At 48.9% G+C, this 22,841-nt stretch overlaps 1 protein-coding gene and 1 long non-coding RNA gene across 11 annotated transcripts; one reads left to right on the top strand and one right to left on the bottom strand.

The window, feature by feature from the left end:
- Positions 1-714: 714 nt before the first annotated feature.
- Positions 715-2,911, bottom strand: LOC129059726 (uncharacterized). The gene is made up of 2 exons (XR_008525765.2): positions 2,176-2,911; positions 715-1,961 (listed from the first exon to the last, which is right to left on the bottom strand). It is a non-coding gene; the product is annotated as an uncharacterized LOC129059726 (long non-coding RNA).
- MRNIP (MRN complex interacting protein) lies at positions 2,596-22,828 on the top strand. 10 transcript variants are annotated; one of them, XM_054556656.2, is made up of 8 exons: positions 3,102-3,253; positions 5,612-5,658; positions 8,509-8,568; positions 12,392-12,480; positions 16,238-16,313; positions 18,042-18,199; positions 19,136-19,223; positions 22,216-22,828. In XM_054556656.2, exons 1-8 carry the CDS (start codon positions 3,142-3,144, stop codon positions 22,711-22,713), a joined length of 1,128 nt encoding a protein of 375 aa, XP_054412631.2. In that variant the 5' UTR covers positions 3,102-3,141; the 3' UTR covers positions 22,714-22,828. The 10 variants fall into 10 exon arrangements, with proteins under 10 accessions (XP_024102708.3, XP_063580640.1, XP_063580643.1 ...); XM_024246940.3 differs by lacking the exons at positions 3,102-3,253; positions 5,612-5,658 and adding an exon at positions 2,596-2,688; XM_009241369.4 differs by lacking the exon at positions 5,612-5,658 and having other exon boundaries at positions 3,020-3,253.
- The last annotated feature ends 13 nt before the right edge of the window (positions 22,829-22,841 follow it).

Here is a 22,841-nt window from a genome sequence, read left to right as displayed (position 1 = left end):
CTCTTTTCCAGGTGGCTGTTGACTGGGTAACTAAAGCTGCAGAAGGTGAAACTCAGAGGTACTATTGTATATCTCTGTGGCTGCTGTTTTTGTTTTAATTAAGTAGCTTTCCTTTTTTTTGAGACCGAGTCTTGCTCTGTTGCCCAGTGTGGAGTGCAGTGGCGTGATCTCAGCTCACTGCAACCTCTGCCTCCTGGGTTCAAGCAATTCTTCTGCCTCAGCCTCCCAAGCAGCTGGGACTACAGGCGTGCGCCGCCACGCCCAGCTAATTTTTGCATTTTTACTAGAGATGGGGTTTCACCATATTGGTCAGGCTGGTCTCAAACTCCTGACCTCGTGATCCACCCGCCTCGGCCTCCCAAAGTGCTGGGATTACAGGCGTGAGCCACCGTGCCCAGCCTGCTTCTTTGTTTGTTTTAGAGACAGACTGGGGTGCTGTGGCATGACCATAGCTCACTGCAGCCTCAAACTCCTGGCCTGAAGTAATCCTCCTGCCGCAGCCTCCCTAGTAGCTGGGACTACAGGCATGAACCAGCATGCCTGGCTTCAATTTCCTTTCTAGTATTTACACAAACTACCATAAAATAATTTCAAATGATTTATACCAAAAAGACTGTTCTTGGCCTTAATATAATTAAGATATAATAACCCCACACATTTGGCAATTTTAAGTCTTACATTGATTATATTCAATTAGATTTGAATAACTTGGAATTTGGATAAATGCCTTTTTTTTTTCCAGTTTTTGTCTTTACAGAGGTAAGATAAATGTTTTTAATATGTGGAAGTATAAGCTTGTGAATACACCAAAGAAATTAAACCAAAGAATAGAAAAGAGGAATCTGGCCTATTCACATGATACAATGTACGAAAATGTACAATAGTACTTTCATCCATAAATCATTCAACCTGGGAAGATAACTCAAAATGTTTAACAGCCAGAACAGTAACATTAAATAATATATAGATAATACAAATAAAAAATTTAAATTTTATAAGTAAACGTGAATATTTTAAAACTGCTTACCAAGTAATATAAGTTGCATCAAACCACTCATCAAATCATTCTTATAATTTCCAAGAAAAAAACTATATACATGAATTTTTAAAGGATTACAGGTTTACTGCCAAAAGGAGAAAAATATACAGAAAAGTAGAAAAACAATTTTTCCTAGTGTTACAGATTACTCCTCAGTATTTTGGTGTTTATTCTGTATTTTTTTTCAGAGTTTAACTAATGTCATATATGAAATTTTTATTCTACTCTTTTCATTAAGCATAAAACATTTTTTGCAGATGCCTTCTGTTCTCAGCCACAATAACTCAAACGTAGAAATGAAGGAAGACCACCCAAATGAGAAACAGTATTCAGAGCTTGCTACAGCAAGGGAGTCAGCACCATCACCGGTGTAGGTAGGCGCAAGGACCCAGGGGGTGGAAAACGGGGAAGGCTCCAGGTGGTTCTGACCGCAGGCTGTTGGAAACTGGAGGTGAGCTAACAAGAAGCAGGATGTTTTCTGTGACTGGTTTGGGGAGCGCTTTCTTGGGTTGGTTCTGACATAGGGAGGGTGGTACAAAAAATAGAGGAGCAAGCAGTCCTGACCACGTCCTTCCCACGCAGCCGACTGCCCGGTTACTGCAGAGGCTACAGTTTATTGTCATTCGTTATCTGACCAGTCTATTGGCATACTGTCTCTCAATTTTTTTTTTTCTGATAACTACTTACTGTACAAAAGTTGGAAAAAATTTAAAAATTAGCATTACCTACGACCTTAGCCACACACACACTCCAGAAAATAATGCCGGTGTCACAGAAGTCAAACGATGTAATTTTGTAACCTTGCCTCTCCACAGCACGTTGTCACTTCAAACTCAGGTTCTTGCTGATGGAACTGCCTAAGAGTCCGTGCCGTTCTTCAGAACACTGATTTCCATTTCTTCCTAGTATTCTTCAGGAAACACTAGGGAATGAATAATAAATCACCTAGGTGAAGGGATTCCTTTCTTGGGGTAGCAGTATTGCCAGGTTGCTTTCTACGGTTTTGCATTTGACCGTTCTCCCAGCACCCTGTAAGAGGGGTAGCCCTCCCTGCACCCTTGTCAGGATTGGGTGTTTTCTTCAACGGGATGGTTTCTGCTGTTAAAAGCGAGTGTCGGCCGGGTGCAGTGGCTCACCTCTGTAATCCCAGTACTTTGGGAAGCCGAGGCGGATAGATCACCTGAGGTCAGGAGTTCGAGACCATGGAGAAACACCGTCTCTACTAAAAATACAAAAATTAGCTGGGCGTGGTGGCGGGCATCCGTAATCCCAGCTACTCGAGAGGCTGAGGCAGGAGAATCACGCCACTGCACTCCAGCCTGGGCGACAGAGCGAGACTCTCTCCCAAAAAAAAAAAACCTCGCTTTTGTGATAATTATTCACAGTGTAAAAGTTGGGAAAAAAATTAAAATTACAACCCTAGACACCGGGGGTTGTACGGTGGGAGGTAATTTTAATATTTTTTGTATTTTATTTTCCAACGAGGTTACAACCCTAAGCCACACAGGGTTGCAGCGTGAGCGTCGGGCTGCGGAGGCGCCTCCGCCCTGCGTAGGATGGGCCTGGGACACTCCCGGGGCTGCAGGGGGACCGGCTTCGCGCTCGGCGGCCGCGCGCCTCCGCCGCCCTCTCCGGGAAGCGTGAGTCTGGTGAGCCCCTCCGTCTCGCCGTATTCCACCCCGGGCTCCGGTTCAAAGGCTAACTGTTCGCTGCTGCCCAAAAGCACGGCAGCGCAGGCCTGGCAGGGCGGCCCCTCCGCCCCGCTCCGCGTTGTGCGACAGCCCAAGGACTGGTCAGCGGAGGCCCTGCCGTCTCAACTCCAGTCTCCCTAGGGCCGGAACCGCTGCCTTAGGAAAATGCGGGCACTGCCCTGGTCAGACGACCAGTCGGCTACCAGGAATCCCGCACCCACCCGGATCCAGGACTCCTTCCGAGGTCGGAGGGGCGCAAATGACCAGCGAGAGGCGCGGCAGGCTAGAGGGATCCCAGTGCTCAGGGGCGGGGCCGCGGCGGCCGGAGCAAAGAGTATAAGTGCATGCGAGACGGCGTAGGGGACTAGAGGGTCCGGAGTGCGTACGTGGGGCGGGGCCGCGGCAGGACAAATGCAGAGCGCACGCGTTTGGCTGGCTGGCGACTGCACAAGCAGGGATGGCGCCGCCTCAGCGTTCTCGGGTGCTACGCTGCTGCAGCTGCCGCCTCTTCCAGGCGCACCAGGTCTGGCGGGTGACAGCCACCTCCTTCTCCTCCGGCGCGGGGACAGCGGACGGGGAATGGCGGGGCTGTAGGTGTTGTCTCGAATGGCTCCGGGATGCACCGAGCCCGAAGGAGTGCAGGGACCGCTGAGGGCAGGTCTCATTGGGGTCGCCCCCGCATAACGTTCTGAGCTTTTTGTTTGGTTCTTGTACAAACCAGAGGTAATGGTTTCTGCGGAGGTGGCCTCTTGTGAATTGTAGCAGGTAGTGGGAGAACCCGGTTGAGTATAGCATCCTTTACGCAGAGCCTACCCCACGAAGTAGCCCTGTCTCAGTTTCAATGAGACGGGGAGGACGGTTCTTAGAGCCTGGGCGCGCCGTGGCGGCGTCCCTGCCCCACACCTGGGCGCCCTCTCGGTCGCCCCGCGCCTCTGCCGCCGTCCTTTTCCGCGGGGCCAGGGACTTGATATGCCTGTTCGCCGACGCATAAACCACGGCCCCCGGAGTCTTAAAGACAGATAATCTGTGTTTCTAGAACATATTTGCCTCCCTAACTTTCAGCGTGCCAGATAGAGAATGCCACTTAACCTTTTCTGGATCGCACCTGTCTCCCTGCTTGATACCACTTAACACTGCAGTTACCGTATCCGCTTCTGATAGTCCCTCCCTCCTAATTATTGGTAATCTGCTATTCCCTGAGAAAGAATAGCATCAGACTTCTTTATTTATTTATTTATTTTTTTTAAGACGGAGTTTCGCTCTTGTTGCCCAGGCTGGAGTGCAATGGCGCGATCTCGGCTCACCGCAACCTCCGCCTCCCAGGTTGAAGCAATTCTCCTGCCTCAGCCTCCCGAGTAGCTGGGATTACAGGCATGCGCTACCATGCCCAGCTAATTTTGTGTTTTTAATAGAGACAGGGTTTCTCCATGTTGGTCAGGCCGGTCTCGAACTCCCGACCTCAGGTGATCCGCCTGCCTCGGCCTCCCAGAGTGCTGGGATTACAGGCGAGAGCCATTGTGCCCGGCCTGCGTCAGACTTCTTTAAAAGGTATGTTAAAAAGTCAATAAGATGCTGACTATGTGTCTGTAAGCTTGCATTTAATGGTAAGCGTTTGTAAGGGCCATTTTAAGGGCTCAGAAACTTTTTACTTATTTTCTTTCGGGAGCTGGGTCCTAAGAGTTGCAAATAAAGGGAGATCATTTGCATTTTTAAATTACTACACGTCTAATGTTTCATGCTCTTTTTTAAAAACAAATTTTCCATTTATTTTTATTTCCTTTTTTTGTTTTTGAGACAGAGTCTCACGTCTCACTCTGTCGCCAGGCTGGAGTGCAGTGGCGTGATCTCAGCTCACTGCAACCTCCGCCTCCTGGGTTCAAGCGATTCTCCTGCTTCAGCCTTCCGAATAGCTTCGACTACAGGCGCGCGCCACCAAGCCCAGTTAATTTTTGTATTTTTAGTAGAGACGGGGTTTCACCATGTTGGCCAGGAAGGTCGCCATCTCTTGACCTCGTGATCCGCCCGCCTCGGCCTCCCAAAGTGCTGGGATTACAGGCGTGAGCCACTGCGCCCGGCCTCTATTTCTTTGTTTGTTTCCCTGTTTCACTCTTCCATGTTCACCAGTGTTATTTATTTATTTATTTACTTATTTATTTTGAGACAAGGTCTCGCTTTGTCGCCCAGATTGGAGTGCAGTGGTAACAATCACAGCTCGCTGCAACCTGCACCTCCCGGGCTCAGCTGATCCACCTCAGCCTCCCACGTAGCTGGTACTACAGGTGCGGGCCACCATCCCCAGCTAATTTTTATATTTTTTGTAGGAATGAGGTTTTGGCCGTGTTGCCCAGGCTGGTCTGGAACTCCTGGACTCAAGTGTTCTTCCCGCCTTGGCTCCCAAAGTGCTGGGACTACGGGTGTGAGCCAGCGCCCCTGACCCTCGTGGTCATTTTCACCCCTATGAAATGTGAGTTGCCTGGCCCCGGTGGCTCACGCCGATAATCTCAGCACTTTGGGATGCCCACTAGGGCAGATCACTTGAGCTCAGAAGTTCCAGACCAGCCTGGGCAACGTAGCGAGACCTTGTCTCTACTAAAATTCAAAATAAAATAGCTAGATGTGGTGGCGCGCATCTGTAGTCCTAGCTACTCAGGGGCGCTGAGGCAGGAGAATCGCTTCAGTCCAGGAGGCAGAGGTTGCGGTGAGCCGTGTTCACACCACTGCACTCCAGCCTGGGCGACAGCCAGACCCTGTCTCAAAAACAAAGAAAAATTACTTGAAACCAAAGAGGACATTGACCATTTTAATTGCAAGTCGGCTATGTACTACTTTAACACGTTTAACTTCAACAACCTTTGACTTAGGCATCATTCCCATCTTACAGACATGAGAATTCCGAAATCCATAGGAATCAAGCGGTTTCTCCATCTAGTAAGTGGCAGAACCATACTATCTCAGCAGTTCCCAGAATTAATCCCTTTACCAGGTTCTGTGAGTCCTAAACTTTTAAAAATGCTTTTCTTGGCCGGGTGAGGTGGTTCACACCTGTAATCCCAGCTCTTTGGGAGACCGAGGGGGGGCAGATCATGAGGTCAGGAGTTCGAGACCAGCCTGGGCAACGTGGTGAAACCCCGTCTCTACTAAAAATACAGAAAATACAGGACATGGTGGCACGCACCTGTAATCCCAGCTACTTGGGAGGCTGAGGCAGGAGAATCACTTGAATCCAGGAGGCAGAGGTTGCAGTGAGCCGAGATCATGCCACAGTACTCCAGCCTGGGCGACAGAGCCAGACTCTGTCTCAAAAAAAAAAAAAAAAAAAAGCTTTTCTTACTTGCTTATATACTCATAGAAAATCCACAGTTTTATTGGTGTTTTAAGGTAGAAGCTGAGAAGTAAAATTGCTAAGTCATTACCCATTTCAATTTTTGGTAGGTGCTCATTGTCCTCCTTAGAATTCTTTTGGATACTTCCCCCAAAAACCTCATGATTTTGTATTAGGATCATATTAATCGTATTAATGTTAATCAACCTAGACATCTTTGTGGTGTTAAACATGATCCATTACGTTTCTTCAAGTAACCTTGGTATCCCTTGGTAACATTTTATTTGTTGCTGTTATAAATGGACTCTGTATCAATTATGTGTTCTAATTAGATGTCTGCTCATATAAAAGCTATATTAATTTTTGAAGGTATCTTAATTTTGTACGTAACCACTGTATTAGATTGTCTGGTTTTAGCGGCTTCTCATTTCATTATGTTGGTTTTCGGATAAAAAAATTATATCAGGTAGCAGCCGGGCGTGGTGGTTCACGCCTTTAATCCCAGCACTTTGGGTGGGTCACTTGAGGTCAGGAGTTCGAGACCAGCCTGACCAACATGATGAAACCCTGTCTCTACTAAAACTACAAAGTTAGCCAGGCGTGGTGGCACGTGCCTGTAATCCCAGCTACTTGGGAGACTGAGGCAGGAGAATCTCTTGAACCTGGGAGGTGGAGGTTGCACTAAGCCGAGATCTCACCATTGCACTCCAGCCTGGGCAATAAGAGCGAAACTCCGTCTCAAAAAAAATAAAAATTAAAATTAAAATTAAAATATTGGCTTTTCTTTGGGAGACCAAAGTGGGCAGATCATTTGAGGTCAGGAGTTGTTTCAGGTATTATAATTATGTCTATAAATAATGATAGGGTTTTCCCCTCCTTTATAATTTTTATACATCTTACAACTTTCTTCTAATTCCATTGGCTAGTACATCCAGAAAAAAATGGTAAATAATAGCCGGCAACCCTGGCTTGTTCTTGACTTCCATGTGGAATGCTGGTAGAGATTCTCCAGCATTAGAGTGGGTTTTAGGCATTTTATCATGTTAAGAGAGAACACATCTAGTCAGGTTTAACAAGAATTGAAAATAAATGTTATGGAATTTTTTTTAGACCCAGGTTTAACAATAATTTAAATATTATGGAATTTTTTTTACAGGTTCAATTTGGGTCTTTCAGAGTGTTTTTGTTTTGTTTGGATTTGGTTTTGCGAGACAGGAATATTATGGAATTTTTTTTTACAGCTTCAATTTGGTCTTTCAGAGTGGTTTTGTTTTGTTTGGATTTGGTTTTGTGAGACAGGCTCTTGCCATGCTACCCAGGCTGGCCTCAAACACCTGGGCTCAAGTAGTCTTGGCCTCCCTGGTCGCTGAGACTACAGCTTGAGCCACTGTGCCCAGCCCAATTTGATTGTGTTTCATATAGATAGCGAGTTTTCCCAGCACCAACCCGGACTTGTTAAATAGTCTGTTCTTTTCTCCCTTTTAAAGTACCACCTTTATGATTATGATATGCTAAATTTTTACACGTGTTGGTTTGTTTCTGTACTCTTTCCATCAGTTTTTAAAATTATTTCGGGCCAGGTCCGGTCCTGGTGGCTCACGCCTGTAATTCCAGCACTTTGGGAGGCCGAGGCGGGTGGATCACCAGGTCAGGAGATTGAGACCATCCTGGCTAACATGGTGAAACCCCATCTCTACTAAAAATACAAAAAATTAGCCAGGCGTGGTGGCGGGCACCTGTAGTCCCAGCTACTCGGGAGGCTGACGCAGGAGAATGGCGTGAACCTGGGAGAGAGAGCTTGCAGTGAGCCGAGATCGCGCCGCTGCACTCCAGCCTGGGCGGCAGAGCCAGACTCCGTCTCAAAAAAAAAAAAAAAAATTATTTCGGGCCAGGCATGGTGGCTCACACCTGTAATCTCAGCACTGTAGGAGCCCAAGGCAGGTGGATCACTTGAGGTCAGGAGTTTGAGACCAGCCTGGTCAACATGGTGAAACCCCATCTCTACTAAAATACAAAAATTAGCTGGGCGTGGTGGTACACACCTGTAATCCCAGCTACTTGGGATTAAAAAAAAAAAAATTTCAGATCCAATTCCATTTGTTTTTTGTTTGTTTGCTTTCTTGAGATGGAGTCTCACCCTGTTGTGTAGGCTGGAGTGCAGTGGTGCAATCTCGTCTCACTGCATCCTCCACCTCCCGGGTTCAAGCGATTCTCCTGTCTCAGCCTCCTGAGTAGCTGGGATTACAGGTGCCTGCCACCATGCCTGGCTAATTTTTGTATTTTTAGTAGAGACTGGGTTTCACCATATTGGTCAGGCTGGTCTCGAACTCCTGACCTCGTGATCTGCCCTCCTCGGCCTCCCAAAGGGGGATTACAGGCATAAGCCACCGCGTCCAGCCCAATTCCATTTTGTTTTAAATAATTATCTGAGGTGTATTTCTGAAATTTCATTGCAGGTAAAAAAGAGTGTCAAGTGGACATGCAAAGCTTGTGGAGAGAAGCAGTCCTTTTTGCGGGTGAGTCCTACAAAACAGAAAGCAGGTGGGGCGCAGGCCTGCAGCGAGCCCTTCCAGGGAGTCCCAGCATGCCACAGCTGGGATCATCTTCTCTCACACAAAGCTCCCCAGACACGGAGCTCCTGCTTCCGAGCTTCCTGTTCCTTCAGGAAGTGAAATGGATAGAGCAGTGTCTGCAAAGGTACTGCCATTTGATTCTTCATTCAGCAAGTATTTCTTCAGTACTTTCTGTGTGCCAAGCACAAGGGAAACAGTGGAAAGTAAGCCCATTGTCATTCTTGCACTCACAGATGCACTTGTGTGGAAGGGGAAGAGAAACTAATGCACACACGCATCTACATAATTTAAAACTCGGCTGAGCACAAGGAAAGGAAAGCACTGGGGACTGTGAGAAGATGACAGAGGAATCAGGGCAGCTGGGGAAGGGCAGAGGCTGGTGGAGGTGGAGGTGTGGGAGAGTGGGCTCAGGAAGTGGAGGCAGGCAGGGGCAGGCTGTAAATGCTCTTATCCAGCTGTTTGCACCTGGCATTGAGTACGTCTTTTCAGTCCATCCGTATTGCCCCTCCTGAACTCTAGGACCCCAAACTGTCCTGCATCCTTTGCCTTACTGAACTTGCTCTTTTCCTGCTCCAGCCCCAGTGCCACCTCTCCCTTCACCTCTCATCTTTCCTCTCCTCCTACAGCCATGTGCTTTCTTTCTGACCTTAAACCCAAATTTGCTCCCTCTTCAGGCCTTTGTGCTCACTGTGGAGTTCCCCTCCCTCTTCTCAGTATCCTATGGAAGTTACATAGTCACGTGTTTATGCGCAGATTGTCCATCTAAGGCTGTAAGTTCCATGAGAACAGAGGCTTTTTATTTACTGGTGTATCCGCAGCACCTAGCACAGTGCTCGGTGTTTGTGGAGTGAGAAAGGAACCGGTCCAACCTTATTGGGCATTTAGGTTGGTTTCCCTTTTGACCATTATGCACAACTCTACTGTGAAGCTTTTTACAAAAACCTCTTTATCCACATGACCAGCTGTTTAATGTTTACTTAGGACGAAGTCCTAGAAGTTAAATTGCTGGTTTTTTGGTTTTTTTTTTTTTTTTTTTTGAGATGGAGTCTCGGTCTGTCACACAGGCTGGAGTGCAGTGGCGCGATCTCGGCTCACTGCAACCTTCGCCTCCCGGGTTTAAGCGATTCTCCTGCCTCAGCCTCCTGAGTATCTGGGACTACAGGTGCATGCCACCACGCCCAGCTAATTTGTTTTTTGTATGTTTAGTAGAGACGGGGTTTCACCATGTTGGCCAGGCTGGTCTCGAACTCTGGACCTCAAATGATCCACCTGCCTCAGTAGACAAAAACATTTCATAATGTTGATGAGTGCCTTCACCTGATATTTTTTATTTATTTATTATTATTTTTTTTTGAGACGGAGTCACGCTCTGTCGTCCAGGCTGGAGTGCAGTGGCGCAATCTTGGCTGATTGCAAGCTCTGCCTCCCAGGTTCCAGCGATTCTCCTGCCTCAGCCTCCCGAGTAGCTGGGATTACAGGCACATACCACCACGCCCAGCTAATATTTTGTATTTTTAGTAGAGATGGGGTTTCACCATGTTAGTCAGGATGGTCTCGATCTCCTGACCTTGTGATCTGCCCGCCTTGGCCTCCCAAAGTGCTGGGGTTACAGGCGTGAGCCACCGTGCCCGGCTGATATTTTTTTTTAAAAAGGGAAAACACTTCAGAATGGGTTCAGCAAAGTTAAAAAATAAATAAAGTGCTGGCAAGGTAATGAGATCTCTTAGGGAATCCAAGGGGCAGAACTTCATCCCCAATCCCTTGAAAAACTAGCCCCAAGAACTGAAAAGCTACCGACAAGCCAGGCATCAGCTTTTCCTGCCCATCAGCCAGCTTCTCCCTATATCTTTACTCCATTTTCTCCTCTCCTTCCCTTTCTGTTTCTCCCCAGACTGTTCAGTCACATTCTCTGCTCCAAGTCCATAGAATCTCATTCCAAGCCAACTGGAAGAGCTGAGTCTCAATGATAAATTCCTAGGAGAAGCAAGCTGGTTGGCCCAGGCTGACTCGGATGTCCACCTCTGGTCCAGTCAACTGGGATTGGGTCTCAGAAGAGAGGGGCTGGCTTACCAGGTAGGCAGACACCCCACATGGTGAGCATCTCATAACAGTCCTGGGAAGAAGATAAGGTCAGCAGGGCGCTGCCCTTGATGTGGTTGCTCAGGGATCCAAGCTCCTGCCATCTTGAGCTGCTTCTATTCCCTGAGGCTCATCTGTAGCTGCTTCTAGCCACTGAGAAGGGCAGGTGCTTGGAGGAGCTACCGGGAGGCTTTGAGGGCCAGGCTGGGAAACAAGTGACAGTGCCATGGAAAGAGGCCGGTTTCGTGGCCACCCCTGACCACACGCACACTGGAAAATGAAGTCTAGTTTTGTACCCATATTGGGAAGGATGCGCTTCAGTATCCAGCCAGCAGGCCCTGCCCTATGGAAGAACACACTGCTACTGGTTATGCCAGCCTGGTCTTTGCCGTTTCCCCCTCCAGCTACTCTCCGTTCTCACGCAAATGTGCTGCAAACAGGACTGCACTCCCTACGTGTCCCTTACAGTTGCTACACAGTCCCACACAGTCAGCAGTGGTCTCTGTGTTGCTAAAAACAGTGGTTGGTTCTCAGTTCTCACTTGACTTACTAGCTGCCAGGAGCTGGGAGTCCACTGAATTCTGTGCTCACGGGACATCAAGAATGCTCCTGCCAGTGGGGTGTTGAGGAACACTGGACACGTATATAGTGTGTGTGTCTGATCACAGATGTGCTCCATTGTCCCAGCAGACTTCACTTACAAAACACAGGTTCAAAGACCAGATTGTTAGGAATTTCAAGATGACGACAGTAGAGCAGCTGTCATACCCGTGAAGCTGATTCTGCGTGTACTATAGCAGGACCCATACTCTCAAATTCCATCTCTTACCATCTTCCCCTTAGACCACTCAGCTCCAGCCATGCTGGCCTCTTCACTGTTCCTCCAAAATTCCAGGCTCAGGGTCTTCACACTCATTTTCATGTCATTGCTTCTGCTGGAATGTTCTTCCACTGGACAGCCATGTGGCTTGCTTCTTCATAACTTCCTGTTTGTGCTCAAACGTTACCTTCTTAGAGATCCATTCCTTGACTGTTTTGAACACCTTATATAAAACGGTATGCTCTTATGTACGGCCTCTTTCCTGGCCTTGTCTTTCTCAGGAGCACTTACTAGCATCTGATAGGTGACATGGCTCACTTGTTTCTTTCCTGTCTCTTCTTACTTGAATGTGAGTTCCATGATGACAAGCAGTCTTGTCCATTCCTGTATTGTCTACCCCTAGATGAGGCCTGGCACATAGTTGGTATTCAGTAAATATTTGTTGGATGAATTTGTGACTGCTAAGTGGAAAAAAATGTATTTTATTTTGTATTCCTTTGATTATCAGGGAAGGTAAGTATCATTTCATATATTTTTTGGCAGTATGTGTTACTTCTCCTGTGACCTTTTTATTCATGTTCACTAACCATTTTGTGTAGGGCTTTGGGTTGAGTTTGGCTTCAATAGGTAGAGTTCAGGGTGCTTGTGGGACAGCCACATAGATCTAAACTATTAGTTGCAGAGACTGTTGGTTTGTAAATCATTCTAGAGACAGCCGTCAGTCATTAGGATTCCTGCATGCTGCTTTAGGGGTCTTTGGGCCTTGCAGAATACGGCTTTGTCCTCCCTGAGGTGCATCTCAAATGGATCTGTTTCTCAGCATTCTGCCAGCACTTTTTAAATGTAATATATTTTTTGGTTTCTCAGGCTTATGGTGAAGGCTCTGGTGCTGACTGTAGACGCCATGTCCAAAAATTAAATCTACTACAGGGACAAGTTTCAGAGCTGCCACTCAGGTACAGTTGTTTGAGAAGAGTGTGGTTGTCTTGCCCTGTTTTCGTCTTGACTGGATAATAGAAGTACACAGTGGATATCCTGGGCCAGGCACTCTGCTCTGGCTGGACCTGCCCCAGGTCTCTGCTGTCACTTTGCCATCTGAGGTCAGCAGCTGCCCTCAGAACTGACCCTGGGGATTTTTAGAATACTGGGGCTGAGCTTCACCCGAGGAGATTCTCACCTGATTGCCTGTGATGGGGCCCAGACCTGTGATTTTTAAAGCTGGCAGGCCATTGCTCTGTGCCTCCAGAGCTGAAAGGCTCTTGACACAGCTGTTTTCATTTGTGGCAGGCTCACCGGAGAGGCCCTGGTAGGACAGACCCCACTGGGCCTGGGTCAGTGGAAAAGTCCCTTAGACTTCCGTGTCTTACCATATGGCAGTCAAACACCCTGAGCAGTTCTCCTACTGAAAATAACTAAAAATGCTAGCTATTTTAAATGCACTGATGAGCTGACAAGAAAGAAAGTAACTCTCGGCCAGGCGCAGTGACTCATGCTTGTAGCCCCAGCACTTTATGAGGCCAAGGCGGGAGATCACGAGGTCAGGAGTTCGAGACCAGCCTGGCCAGCATGGTGAAACCCCATCTATATTAAAAATACAAAAAAATTAGCCGGGCATGATGGTGCACGCCTGTAATCCTAGCTACTCAGGAGGCTGAGGTGGTAGAATCACTTGACCACAGGAGGCGGAGGTTGCAGTGAGCCGAGATTGCGCCATTGCAACAGAACGAGACTATCTCAAAAAAAAAAAAAAAAAAAAAAGTAAGTAAGTAACTCTCAGAGGTCAAAAATGAAGAAGCTGGTCCGATGGTAGTGGGTTATCAGAACTTATTAACATTAGTGTCACTGAAGTTGGTATACAACTCTCCACTGCTAAATTTAACTGGCTTTAAAAAAAAAATGTAGAAACCAAAATCCAGAGAGGAAGCACCTGAGCTGCTGGGGTGATTGAAGCCCGGTGCCCTGGAGCCTCCATTTCGACGGCTGGGAGGGGTGCAGGAGGCCCTGAGAAGACAAAACCTACGGCCTGGTCAGTGTGGGGCGGGCCAGTAGGACACCTCGTAACAAAACTGAGCCCCCAGAGGACTACACCCTCGGTGTACAAATGAACTAGATCCACTCTGCAACAGGCAACTTGCCTGTATGGACCTTGGCAATGGCTGAAGAGGGGGAAATCTCTCTTAAGATTTTGGAAATAAAAGGAAGTAGTTGCTTGGTTTTTCAGCCTTTTACATACCCTGTGTGAAAAGCCTCAAGCGGAAAATTTATGTTTTAATTGTCCCAGGAAGCAGAGGTAAATGGAGCTCCTCTCTGCAGCAATATATCTTCAATTGCCGGGCCTTAAAGTTCCCACAGAGGCCGGGCACGGTGGCTCACCCCTGTAATCCCAGCACTTTGGGAGGCTGAGGCGGGCGGATCATGAGGTCAGGAGATCGAGACCATCCTGGCCAACACGGTGAAACCCCGTCTCTACTAAAAATACAAAAATTAGCTGGGCGTGGTGGCGGGCACCTGTAGTCCAAGCTACTAGGGAGGCTGAGGCTGGAGAATTGCTCGAATCAGGGAGGCGGAGGCTGCAGTGAGCCGAGATCGCGTCATTGCACTCCAGCCTGCCAATAGAGCGAGACTCCGTCTGAAAAAAAAAAAAAAAAAAGAAAAAGAATTCCCACAGAAAAAGTTCCAAGTAGCATATACTCAGGAGTTTAAAATCATTTAACATTCCAGGAAATATGCCACCAGGAGCGAAAGATAGCAGAGCAACAGTCAGAAAAGTCAGACCCATAAGGACTTCAGAATACATGATATTGCATGTTTAATATATTTAATAAAAGAAGTGGGTGATAAGATGAGGGACTTCAAAAAATAGGTGTATTTGAGAGCTTGTTTGGAGGTTCTAGCAGGAGAGTGCAGCTACTCATATACCCTGGACCAAAGACCACTCCTCCTCTATTGGAAGTGGTCGTCCTCTTTGACCAAGCGCACAGCTTCAGGAGGGACGCACATGGAACGGTGAGGGAATAATGGGACACCACCTAGCCATCCAGATCAGCTAACCAACCCTGGTGATTGATGGGGTGACAGATGTCACAGCCAGATCACCCTCACATCCAAAAAAATAGGTGTATTTGAAAAAGAACCAAAAAGAGGCCGGGTGCAGCGGCTCACGCCTATAATCCCAGCACTTTGGGAGGCCAAGGCAGGCGGATTATTTGAGGTCAGGAGTTTAAGATCAGCCTGGCCAACATGGTGAAACCCTGTCTCTACTGAAAATACAAAAGTTAATTGGGCATGGTGGCACATGCCTGTAATCCCAGCTACTCAGGAGGCTGAGCCATAAGAATCGCTTGAGCCTGGGAGGCGGAGGTTGCAGTGAGCCAACCTCCGCCTCCCAGGCTCAAGTGAGGCCTGCAACAGAGTGAGACTCTGTCTTTAAAAAAAAAAAAAAAAAAGAGTTTGCAGAACTTAAAAGTATAATCATTGAAATTAAAAATTCAGTTCAGGCCGGGTACAGTGGCTCATGCCTGTAATCCTAGCACTTTGGGAGGCCGAGGCAGGCAGATCACTTGAGGTCAAGAGTTCATGACCAGCCTGGCCAACATAGTGAAACCCCATTTCTACTAAAAATACAAAAATTAGCTGGAAATCACTTGAACTCAGGAGGCAGAGGTTGCGGTGAGCCGAGATTGTGCCACTGCACACCAGCCTGGGTGACAGAGTGAGACTCCATCTCAAAAAAAAAGAAATTAAAAATTCAGTGGACATGTTAAACAGATTAAATGCAGCTGAAGAGAATTAGTGAAATGAAAGATAAATCTAAAAAATTATTCACAATGCAACACAGAAAAATGGAAAAGTAGAAAATATAAGGGAAAGTTGAGAGACATGGAGGTTACAGAGGAGAGTTCTAGCAAAAGATAATTAAGAGAATGGGGCAAAAGCAATAACTGAAGAGATAAGAGCGCAGCATTTTCCGGAATCAAAGACATAACATTTTTAGATTAAGGAAACACAGTAAATCCCAAACTGGATAAAACCATTATTTTATTTGCAAATAGCATGATTGTGTATGTAGAAAATCCTAATGAATCTACAAAAAAGCTACTAATGATTTAGCAAGATCACAAGAATATAAGGTCAGCATACAAAATTAAATTGTATTTCTGTATATATGCAGTGGACAATTGGAAAAATGATTTTTAAAATCAAATACCAGCTGGATACATACTTCACGCTTGTAATCCCAGCACTTTGGGAGGCCGAGATGGGTAGATCACTTGAGCCCAGGAATTTGAGACTAGTCTGGGCAAGATGGCAAAACCCTCTCTACAAAAAAAAAGAAGAAGAAAAAATTTAGCCAGGCGTAGTGGTGCATGCCTGTGGTCCCAGATACTCAGGAGGCTGAGGTGGGAGGATCACCTGAGCCCAGGGAGGTTGAAGCTACAACTTATCTCCATTGTCATGTGATTCCATCTTCCAGCAATCTTGGCTCACTGCAGCCTCTGCAGACCTCCCGGGTTCAAACGATTATCTGCCTCAGCCTCCTGAGTAGCTGGGAATATAGATATGCACCACCATGTTGGCCAGACTTGTCTCGAACTCCTGACCTCAGGTGATCCACCTGCCTCAGCCTCCCAAAGTGCTGGGATTACAGGAGTGAGCCACCGTGCCCAGCCCCTGGTCATTTTTCAAAGGGCATATGTATGGTCTTCCCTGAAGGTCTCTAGAAGAAACTGTCAGTGCCGGTGAAGAAGAAAACGTGGGCCACCAGCAGGCTGGGAATGTGAAGCAGCAGGTAAGCCTCAGGCCCACCTGCCCCAGGCTGGCTCTGTGTCAGGGAAGGGATGAATGCACAGATGTATCCAGTAGTCATTTGTATAGCGTATGTGTGTTGATGCCACCCAATGACAGGCAGTTGGCTTAAAGCTTCAGGGAACACAAAAATAAATAAACCTGTACCTTTTGTAAGGATGGAGGCAGCCATGTGTACCAATCATTACAATACCCTGCAAAGGACTCTCTCCTCTGTCTGCTTGGAGATCTCCTGAATGTAGCTCAAATATCACCTTATACTGCTTCCACTTTGCTCCCACAGCACTCTGGGCATACCTCTGAGAGGGAAAGAATAATGGGGTAAAACACCTGGGTTTCCGTCTTTCCTTGTTCCAGACTGCAAGCTGTTGTTTTTTTTTTTCTCTGAAACGAGGTCTCACTCTGTCGCCCAGGCTGGAATGCAGTGGCGCGGTCGTGGCTCCCTGCAGCCTTGACTTCCTGGACTTAAGTGGTGCTCCCACCTCAGGCTGCTTAGTCACTGGGACTACAAGTGTGCCCTACCACACCCAGCTAATTTTTTTTCTTTTTTGTAGAGGCAGGGTCTCCCTATGTTGTCTAGGCTGGTCTCGAACTCCTGGGCTCAAGCCATCTTCCCGCCTCAGCTCCCAAAGTACTGGGATTACAGGCATGAACCAGTGCACCTGGCCAGATTCACACTTTGTTATAAGCAGAGAAAGATGCTCTTCTGGTACCTGTGCCTGTGCTTCCAGTTTGATCCATTTACAGACTTAATTTTATATCATTCTCATCAGAAATACTTTTTTGCATCCTAGTTTTCAGTTGTATCGTTCTTCTGTGTTGCGGTATAGTGATTTTCAGTGATTTTCATTTCTTATTTATTTATTTTTGAGACAGGGTCTCCCTCTGTCACCCAGGCTGGAGTGTAGAGGCATGATCGCTGCTCACTGGAGCCCTGACGTCTCAAAAAAACAGCGTATTTACAGAATGTAGTAGATGTACCAGTATTGATTCCTTTATTATGTGGCATTTAGGTTGTTTCCACCCTTCTGCTTGCCTGCCTGCCTGCCTCCCTCCCTCCCTTCCTTCTTTCCTTTCCTCTTCTTTCCTCTCCTTTCCTTCTTTTGATGGAGTCTCGCTCTGTCCCCCAGCCGGAGTGCAGTGGCATGATCTCGGCTCACTGTAACTTCTGTCTCCTAGGTTCAAGCAGTTCTCCTGCCTCAGCCTCCCAAGAAGCTGGGATTACAGGCACGCACCCCCACGCCCAGCTAATTTTTGTATTTTTAGTAGAGACGGGGTTTCACCATGTTGCCTAGACTAGTCTTCAACTCCTGAGCTCAGGTGACCCGCCAGCCTCGGCCTCCCAAGGTGCTGGGATTACAGGTGTGAGCCACTGCGTCTGGCCACTTCTGTTCTTATAAATGAAATGTGCTATTTTTTAGAAGACTGGGACGGGCACCTCTGCCTTCTCTCTGTGGAATTGCTGGGCCGGGAGCGTATACATTCACGAGGCTCTTGGTGGCCGTGCCGCCTTCCCGAGGCCTGTTCCAGTGAGCACTGTCCTGCCGGCATCGCAGGGTATTGGTGTCCATCACCTTCCAGCCAGGGCCTTTCCTAGAGTGGAGCTGGACATGACTCCTGAGATCCTCAGGCCCAAGAGTTGGGCTGGGGGTTTTCGATAAAACTGCCTGCTTTCCAGTACTGAGAATCAACTTTTTTCTCAATCTGGTAGGAAAAATCGCAGCCCTCAGAGAGTCGCTGGCTGAAGTATCTAGAAAAGGACTCCCAAGAACTGGAGCTGGAAGGAAGAGGAGTGTGTTTCAGCAAACAGCCTTCATCCAAAATGGAGGAGCCAGGCCCCCACTTCAGTCAAGACCTGCCTAGAGAAAGGTGCCAAGTGCGTCTCCGTTCCAGCCCTGGCCCAGGGCCTATGTTGCCTCCAGCAGTGGGGCACCAGCGAGCCACTGAGCATCAGCCAAGCGCGGGAAGCCTAGGGGGCAAGTGCCAGCAGGTGGGAAAATGGGCAGCTTCTGCCAGTGCTGGCCCCACGGCCCACCTGGCCCTTGGGCACTGCCGGTGCAGAGGCGAAGGCTGGGCAGGACACCAGTATGCATACCCTTTATAATTTTGAACATCTCAGACTGTACTGACCTCAGGGAAGTGGCCAGAGTAGCTGACAGGCCTGAGAGCTTTTAGCACAGAAAAGCAGAGACCTCAGACTTGAAGGAAGGTTTGTTCTGCTTCAGGCACTTCAGTGAGTTTTTTGGAGAGACTGCTTTAGGTTAAGGATCTAGGGAGGCTCTTAGAGGGCAGGTGCTTTCAGGAGGTAGATTCTGCTTTCAAACCAGAACTTTCATCCGGGCACAGTGGCTCACACCTGTAATCCCAGCACTTTGGGAGGCTGAGGCAGGAGGATCATTTGAGACCAGTCCGGGCAACATAGGGAGACCCCATCTGTACAACAGATTTTTTAAAACAAATTCATGGGGCATGGTGGTGCGTGCCTGTGGTCCCAACTATCTGGGAGGCTGAGGCAGGAGGATCACCTGAGCCCAGGAGGCCAAGGCTGCAGTGAGCCACTGCACTCCAGCTTGGGTGCGGTGCCGGTGAGACCCTGCCTAAAGTAAAAACAAAACTTTCTAGCACCTAGAAGCTGTGAAGCAGGGGGGTAGGGCCTGGGTGGTGGCTGGGCACCCTGAGCAGCTGCCTGGGAAGCGTAGGAACGAGCAGGCGGCCACCCGAGCTTGTGGGCCATGTGATTGTGGAGTCAGGCTCGGGATGCCGTTGGAGAGTAGCACGGGACTACTGACGGTACTGTCCTGACAGGAAGTGGAGCCAGAGCACCGTCCAGCCTCCATGCAGCCTTGGTGTCCAGGACTCAGGTGGCTCTGAGGTCACCTGGGAACCCCAGAAGGTCAGTGACAGAGAACAGTTTCTCTCTGGTCCCAGTGACCACTGAGTATGTGTGGGATAATTTTGTCTTTTGTCACAGTTGACGAAGTGTGCGATTCCTACCCGCAGAAAGCCCATCTTCCCAGCTGGGTTTCTTGTCTTTTCTGTCTGAAGCCAGCTCCTTCCTCGGGTCTGTACCCCCTTTTTCCCTCCCATGCCTCTCGTCTCCCATGAGGGTAACTCAGGACCAAAGAGCATTGTGACCGTTGGAGCAACTGAGGTTGGCCAGCAGGTCAACCTGACGATGGGTCAGGGCCATCATCTCATTCTGCGTGGAGCACGGGGACCTTTGTCCAGGCAGGAGTTGTCAGTGGGCCGCCCTGAATCCTGGGAGATGCTTCCTTCCACACTCACATTTGTCCAGCTGTGGACTCTTGTATGTGAGGCACTCTTCACTTAGAGTGTTGTCTTGTTCTTCTTTGTTTTCTGAGACAGGGTCTCACTCTGTCTACCCAGGGTGGAGTGCAGTGGCACAGTCATAGCCTACTGAAGCTTCAACCTTCCCAGGCTCAAGTGATCCTCCTGCCTCAGCCCCCAAGTAGCTGGGACTACAGATGCACACCACCACACTGGCTAATCTTTAAAAAATATTTTGTAGAGGCCGGGCACGGTGTCTCACATGGCTCACACCTGTAATCTCAGCAATTTGGGAGGCCGAGGCGGGTGGATCACTTGAGGTCAGGAGTTTGAGACCAGCCTGGCCAACATGTGAAACCCCATCTTTACTAAAAATAATTAGCTGGGCATGGTTGCACGCGCCTGTAATCCTGGCTACTCGAGAGGCTGAGGCAGGAGAATTGCTTGAACCTGGGAGGCGCAGGTTGCAGTGAGCTGAGATTGCACCACTGCACTCCAGCCTGGGCAATAGAAAAAAAAATTTTTAGAGACATGGTCTCACCATGTTGCCCAGGCTTGTCTCAAACTCCTGAGCTCAAGCAATCTTCCCACTTCCCAAAGTGCTGGGAGTATAGGTGTGGGCCACCGTGCCTGGCCCGGTTGTCTTGTTCTTGAAGCTTCCAGTCCAGTAGGCCCCACCGCATATCCAGTGCTGCAGAGTGCAGGGTTTGCTCTGCCTGTCACAGGAGCCAGGGCACAGCAAGGGCACTGCAGTTGGGAGTCCACTGGGCGTCAGTCACTGCCCCCACCCCCACATCAGCCAGGGTCGGTCTCCGCTGACCTCGCACCACGCACAGAGCACTGCTCATGCCAAGAGGCAGAATTCAAACTTTGATGTTGCTGCCAACTAGTTTTGTGATCCTGGGTAAGTATGTGGCTTTGAATCTCCAAATCCTAGAAGAATGACCAGAGAGTCTGCCACGGGCCAGTCCCTGGGCTGCACGTTGTAATGGCATCATTGTGTTTCATGCTCCCTCAAGCCTGTTGCTTTGTTTTAAAGGTGAGGAACTGAGGCTTGCAGTTTTTGTGCGGTCACGGCAAGTTCAGTGGCAAAGCTGACATCAGGTTTCAGGGCCGCAGAGCCTCTTCCATACTGCCTGGGTGGCAGTGCTACAGGGACCCACTCTCGTTGCTTTCACGTTGCTTCTCCCTTTGTAAGCAGCACAACCCAACTTTTTTTTTTTTTTTTTTTTTGAGATGGACTTTCACTCTTGTTCCCCTGGCTGGAGTGTAATGGCACGATCTCAGCTCGCTGCAACCTCTGCCTCCCAGGTTCAAGCAGTTCTTCTGCCTCAGCCTCCTGAGTAGCTGGGATTACAGGCATCTGCCACCACGCCTGACTAATTTTTGTATTTTTAGTAGAAACAGGGCTTCCCCCATGTTGGCCAGGCTGGTCTCGAACTCCTGACCTCAAGTGATCCACCCGCCTCGGCCTCCCAAAGTACTGGGATTACAGGCATGAGCCACTGCACCCAGCCTTTTGTTTTTGAGACGGGGTGTCACTCTGTCACCTAGGCTGGAGTGCAATGGTACAATCACACCTCATAGCAGTCTCCACCTCCCGGGCTTAAGTGATCCTCCCGAGCAGCTGGGATCACAGGCACTCACCACCACAGTTGGCTAATTTTTTGTAGAAGAAGGGGTTTCACCATGTTGCCCAAGCTGGTCTCAAACTCCTGGGCTCAAGCAATCTGCCTGCCTCGGCCTCCCAAAGTGCTGGGATTCAGGCATGAGCCACTGCTCCCAGCCTACAACCCAACTTTTTTTTTGGGACAGAGTTCGCTCTGTTGCCCAGGCTGGAGTGGAATGGCATGATCTCGGCTTACTGCAACCTCTGCCTCCCAGGTTCAAGTGATTCTCCTGCCTCAGCCTCCCGAGTAGCTGAGATTACAGGCACGCGCCACCACGCCCGGTTAATTTTTGTATTTTTAGTAGTGATAGGATTTTGCCATGTTGGCCAGGTTGATCTTGAACTCCTGGCCTCAGGTGATCTGCCTATCTTGGCCTCCCAAAGTGCTGGGATTACAGGCGTGAGCCACTGCGCCCGGCCTACACCCAACTTTCAGAGCATCTTTGGTTCCTGGGGTGAGAGAAGCCAGACCCCAGCCCCAGTCCTATCCCACAGGGAGCTCGGTGCTGCCACCTCTGCAGCTGCAGAACCTGGCAGGCTCTGGAGAGCCGCTCCCAGGTAGGAGGTAGCAGAATGGAGCCAGCCCACCCCTTTCCAGACGTTTCTAGGCCCTCCTGCTCAAACCTCTTTTGTAGGCACCGGTGACCTGATTCTGAGGTCCCCAGGAGATGGATCACCTGATGACATGAGAATGTCTTGTTTTTGGAAAGCCTGGTCATGCAATTTAGCAGAAGGTTTGCGGTGAGGTGGAAGGCATTTATTTGCTTTGTCTTGCTAACCCTCAAAATCAAAGCCTGTCCCAGCCTGACAGCTTCCAGCAGAAAGTGTCAGAACCAGAGGCCCAGCCAAGGCCCAGGCAGGGCAGGCGGTCCTGCTGGGCCCTGGCATTGTTCTTACAAATGGAGGGCATGGCCGTCTTCTTTTTCAGGGACACGCTGGCCTGACATGGAAGGTGAAACAGGGCAGCAGCCCCTGCCTCCAGGAGAACTCTGCAGACTGCAGTGCCAGGGAGCTGAGGGGTCCTGGGAAGGAGCTATGGAATCCTGTCCAGCAGGTTACAGCCACATCCTCTAAATGGGCGCGATTTGTCCTGTCACCTAGAAAAAGTTCACATGTGGACAGTGAGCAGCCAAGGTCTCTTCAGAGGGACCCCAGGCCAGCTGGTCCAGCACAGTTAGCTAAGCAAGGGACCCCCAGAGCACAGGCCTCAAGGGAAGGCCTCAGCAGGCCCACTGCCGCTGTCCAGCTTCCTTGGGCCACACACCCCGTCACATCCGGGCCAGAGAGGCCTTGTGGGAAGACCTCATGGGACGCAAGGACTCCCTGGGCAGAGGGTGGGCCCCTGGTCCTGGAGGCACAGAATCCTCGACCCACACGACTATGTGACCTCTTTACAACTGGGGAAGACTTCGATGATGATCTGTGATCTGGGACTGGCAGGTTATTAATCGAGATACACTTGTTAGGAGGGACAGGTTCCCCTAAGGCACTTTTAAAGATACTGTGTAAGAACCACTAACAATAAACTTACTGTCAAACAATCATTTCTCTCTG

Source organism: Pongo abelii, chromosome 4 (assembly GCF_028885655.2).
Source record: "Pongo abelii isolate AG06213 chromosome 4, NHGRI_mPonAbe1-v2.0_pri, whole genome shotgun sequence".
NCBI classification, from domain to species: Eukaryota; Metazoa; Chordata; class Mammalia; order Primates; family Hominidae; genus Pongo; species Pongo abelii.
Note: the sequence above shows the minus strand (reverse complement) of the source record. Positions and strands in the feature narration are given on the sequence as shown.

What these genes read in the sequence shown, in the direction of transcription:
- MRNIP (XM_063724568.1), top strand. Translation starts at nt 3,142, where the DNA reads ATGCAGAGCGCACGCGTTTGGCTGGCTGGCGACTGCACAAGCAGGGAT. An exon ending in AGAAGCAGTCCTTTTTGCGG is followed by an intron (nt 8,569 to 12,391) that starts GTGAGTCCTACA and finishes TTGGTTTCTCAG; the next exon opens with GCTTATGGTGAAGGCTCTGG. An exon ending in TAGGGGGCAAGTGCCAGCAG is followed by an intron (nt 18,321 to 22,215) that starts GTGGGAAAATGG and finishes CTTCTTTTTCAG; the next exon opens with GGACACGCTGGCCTGACATG.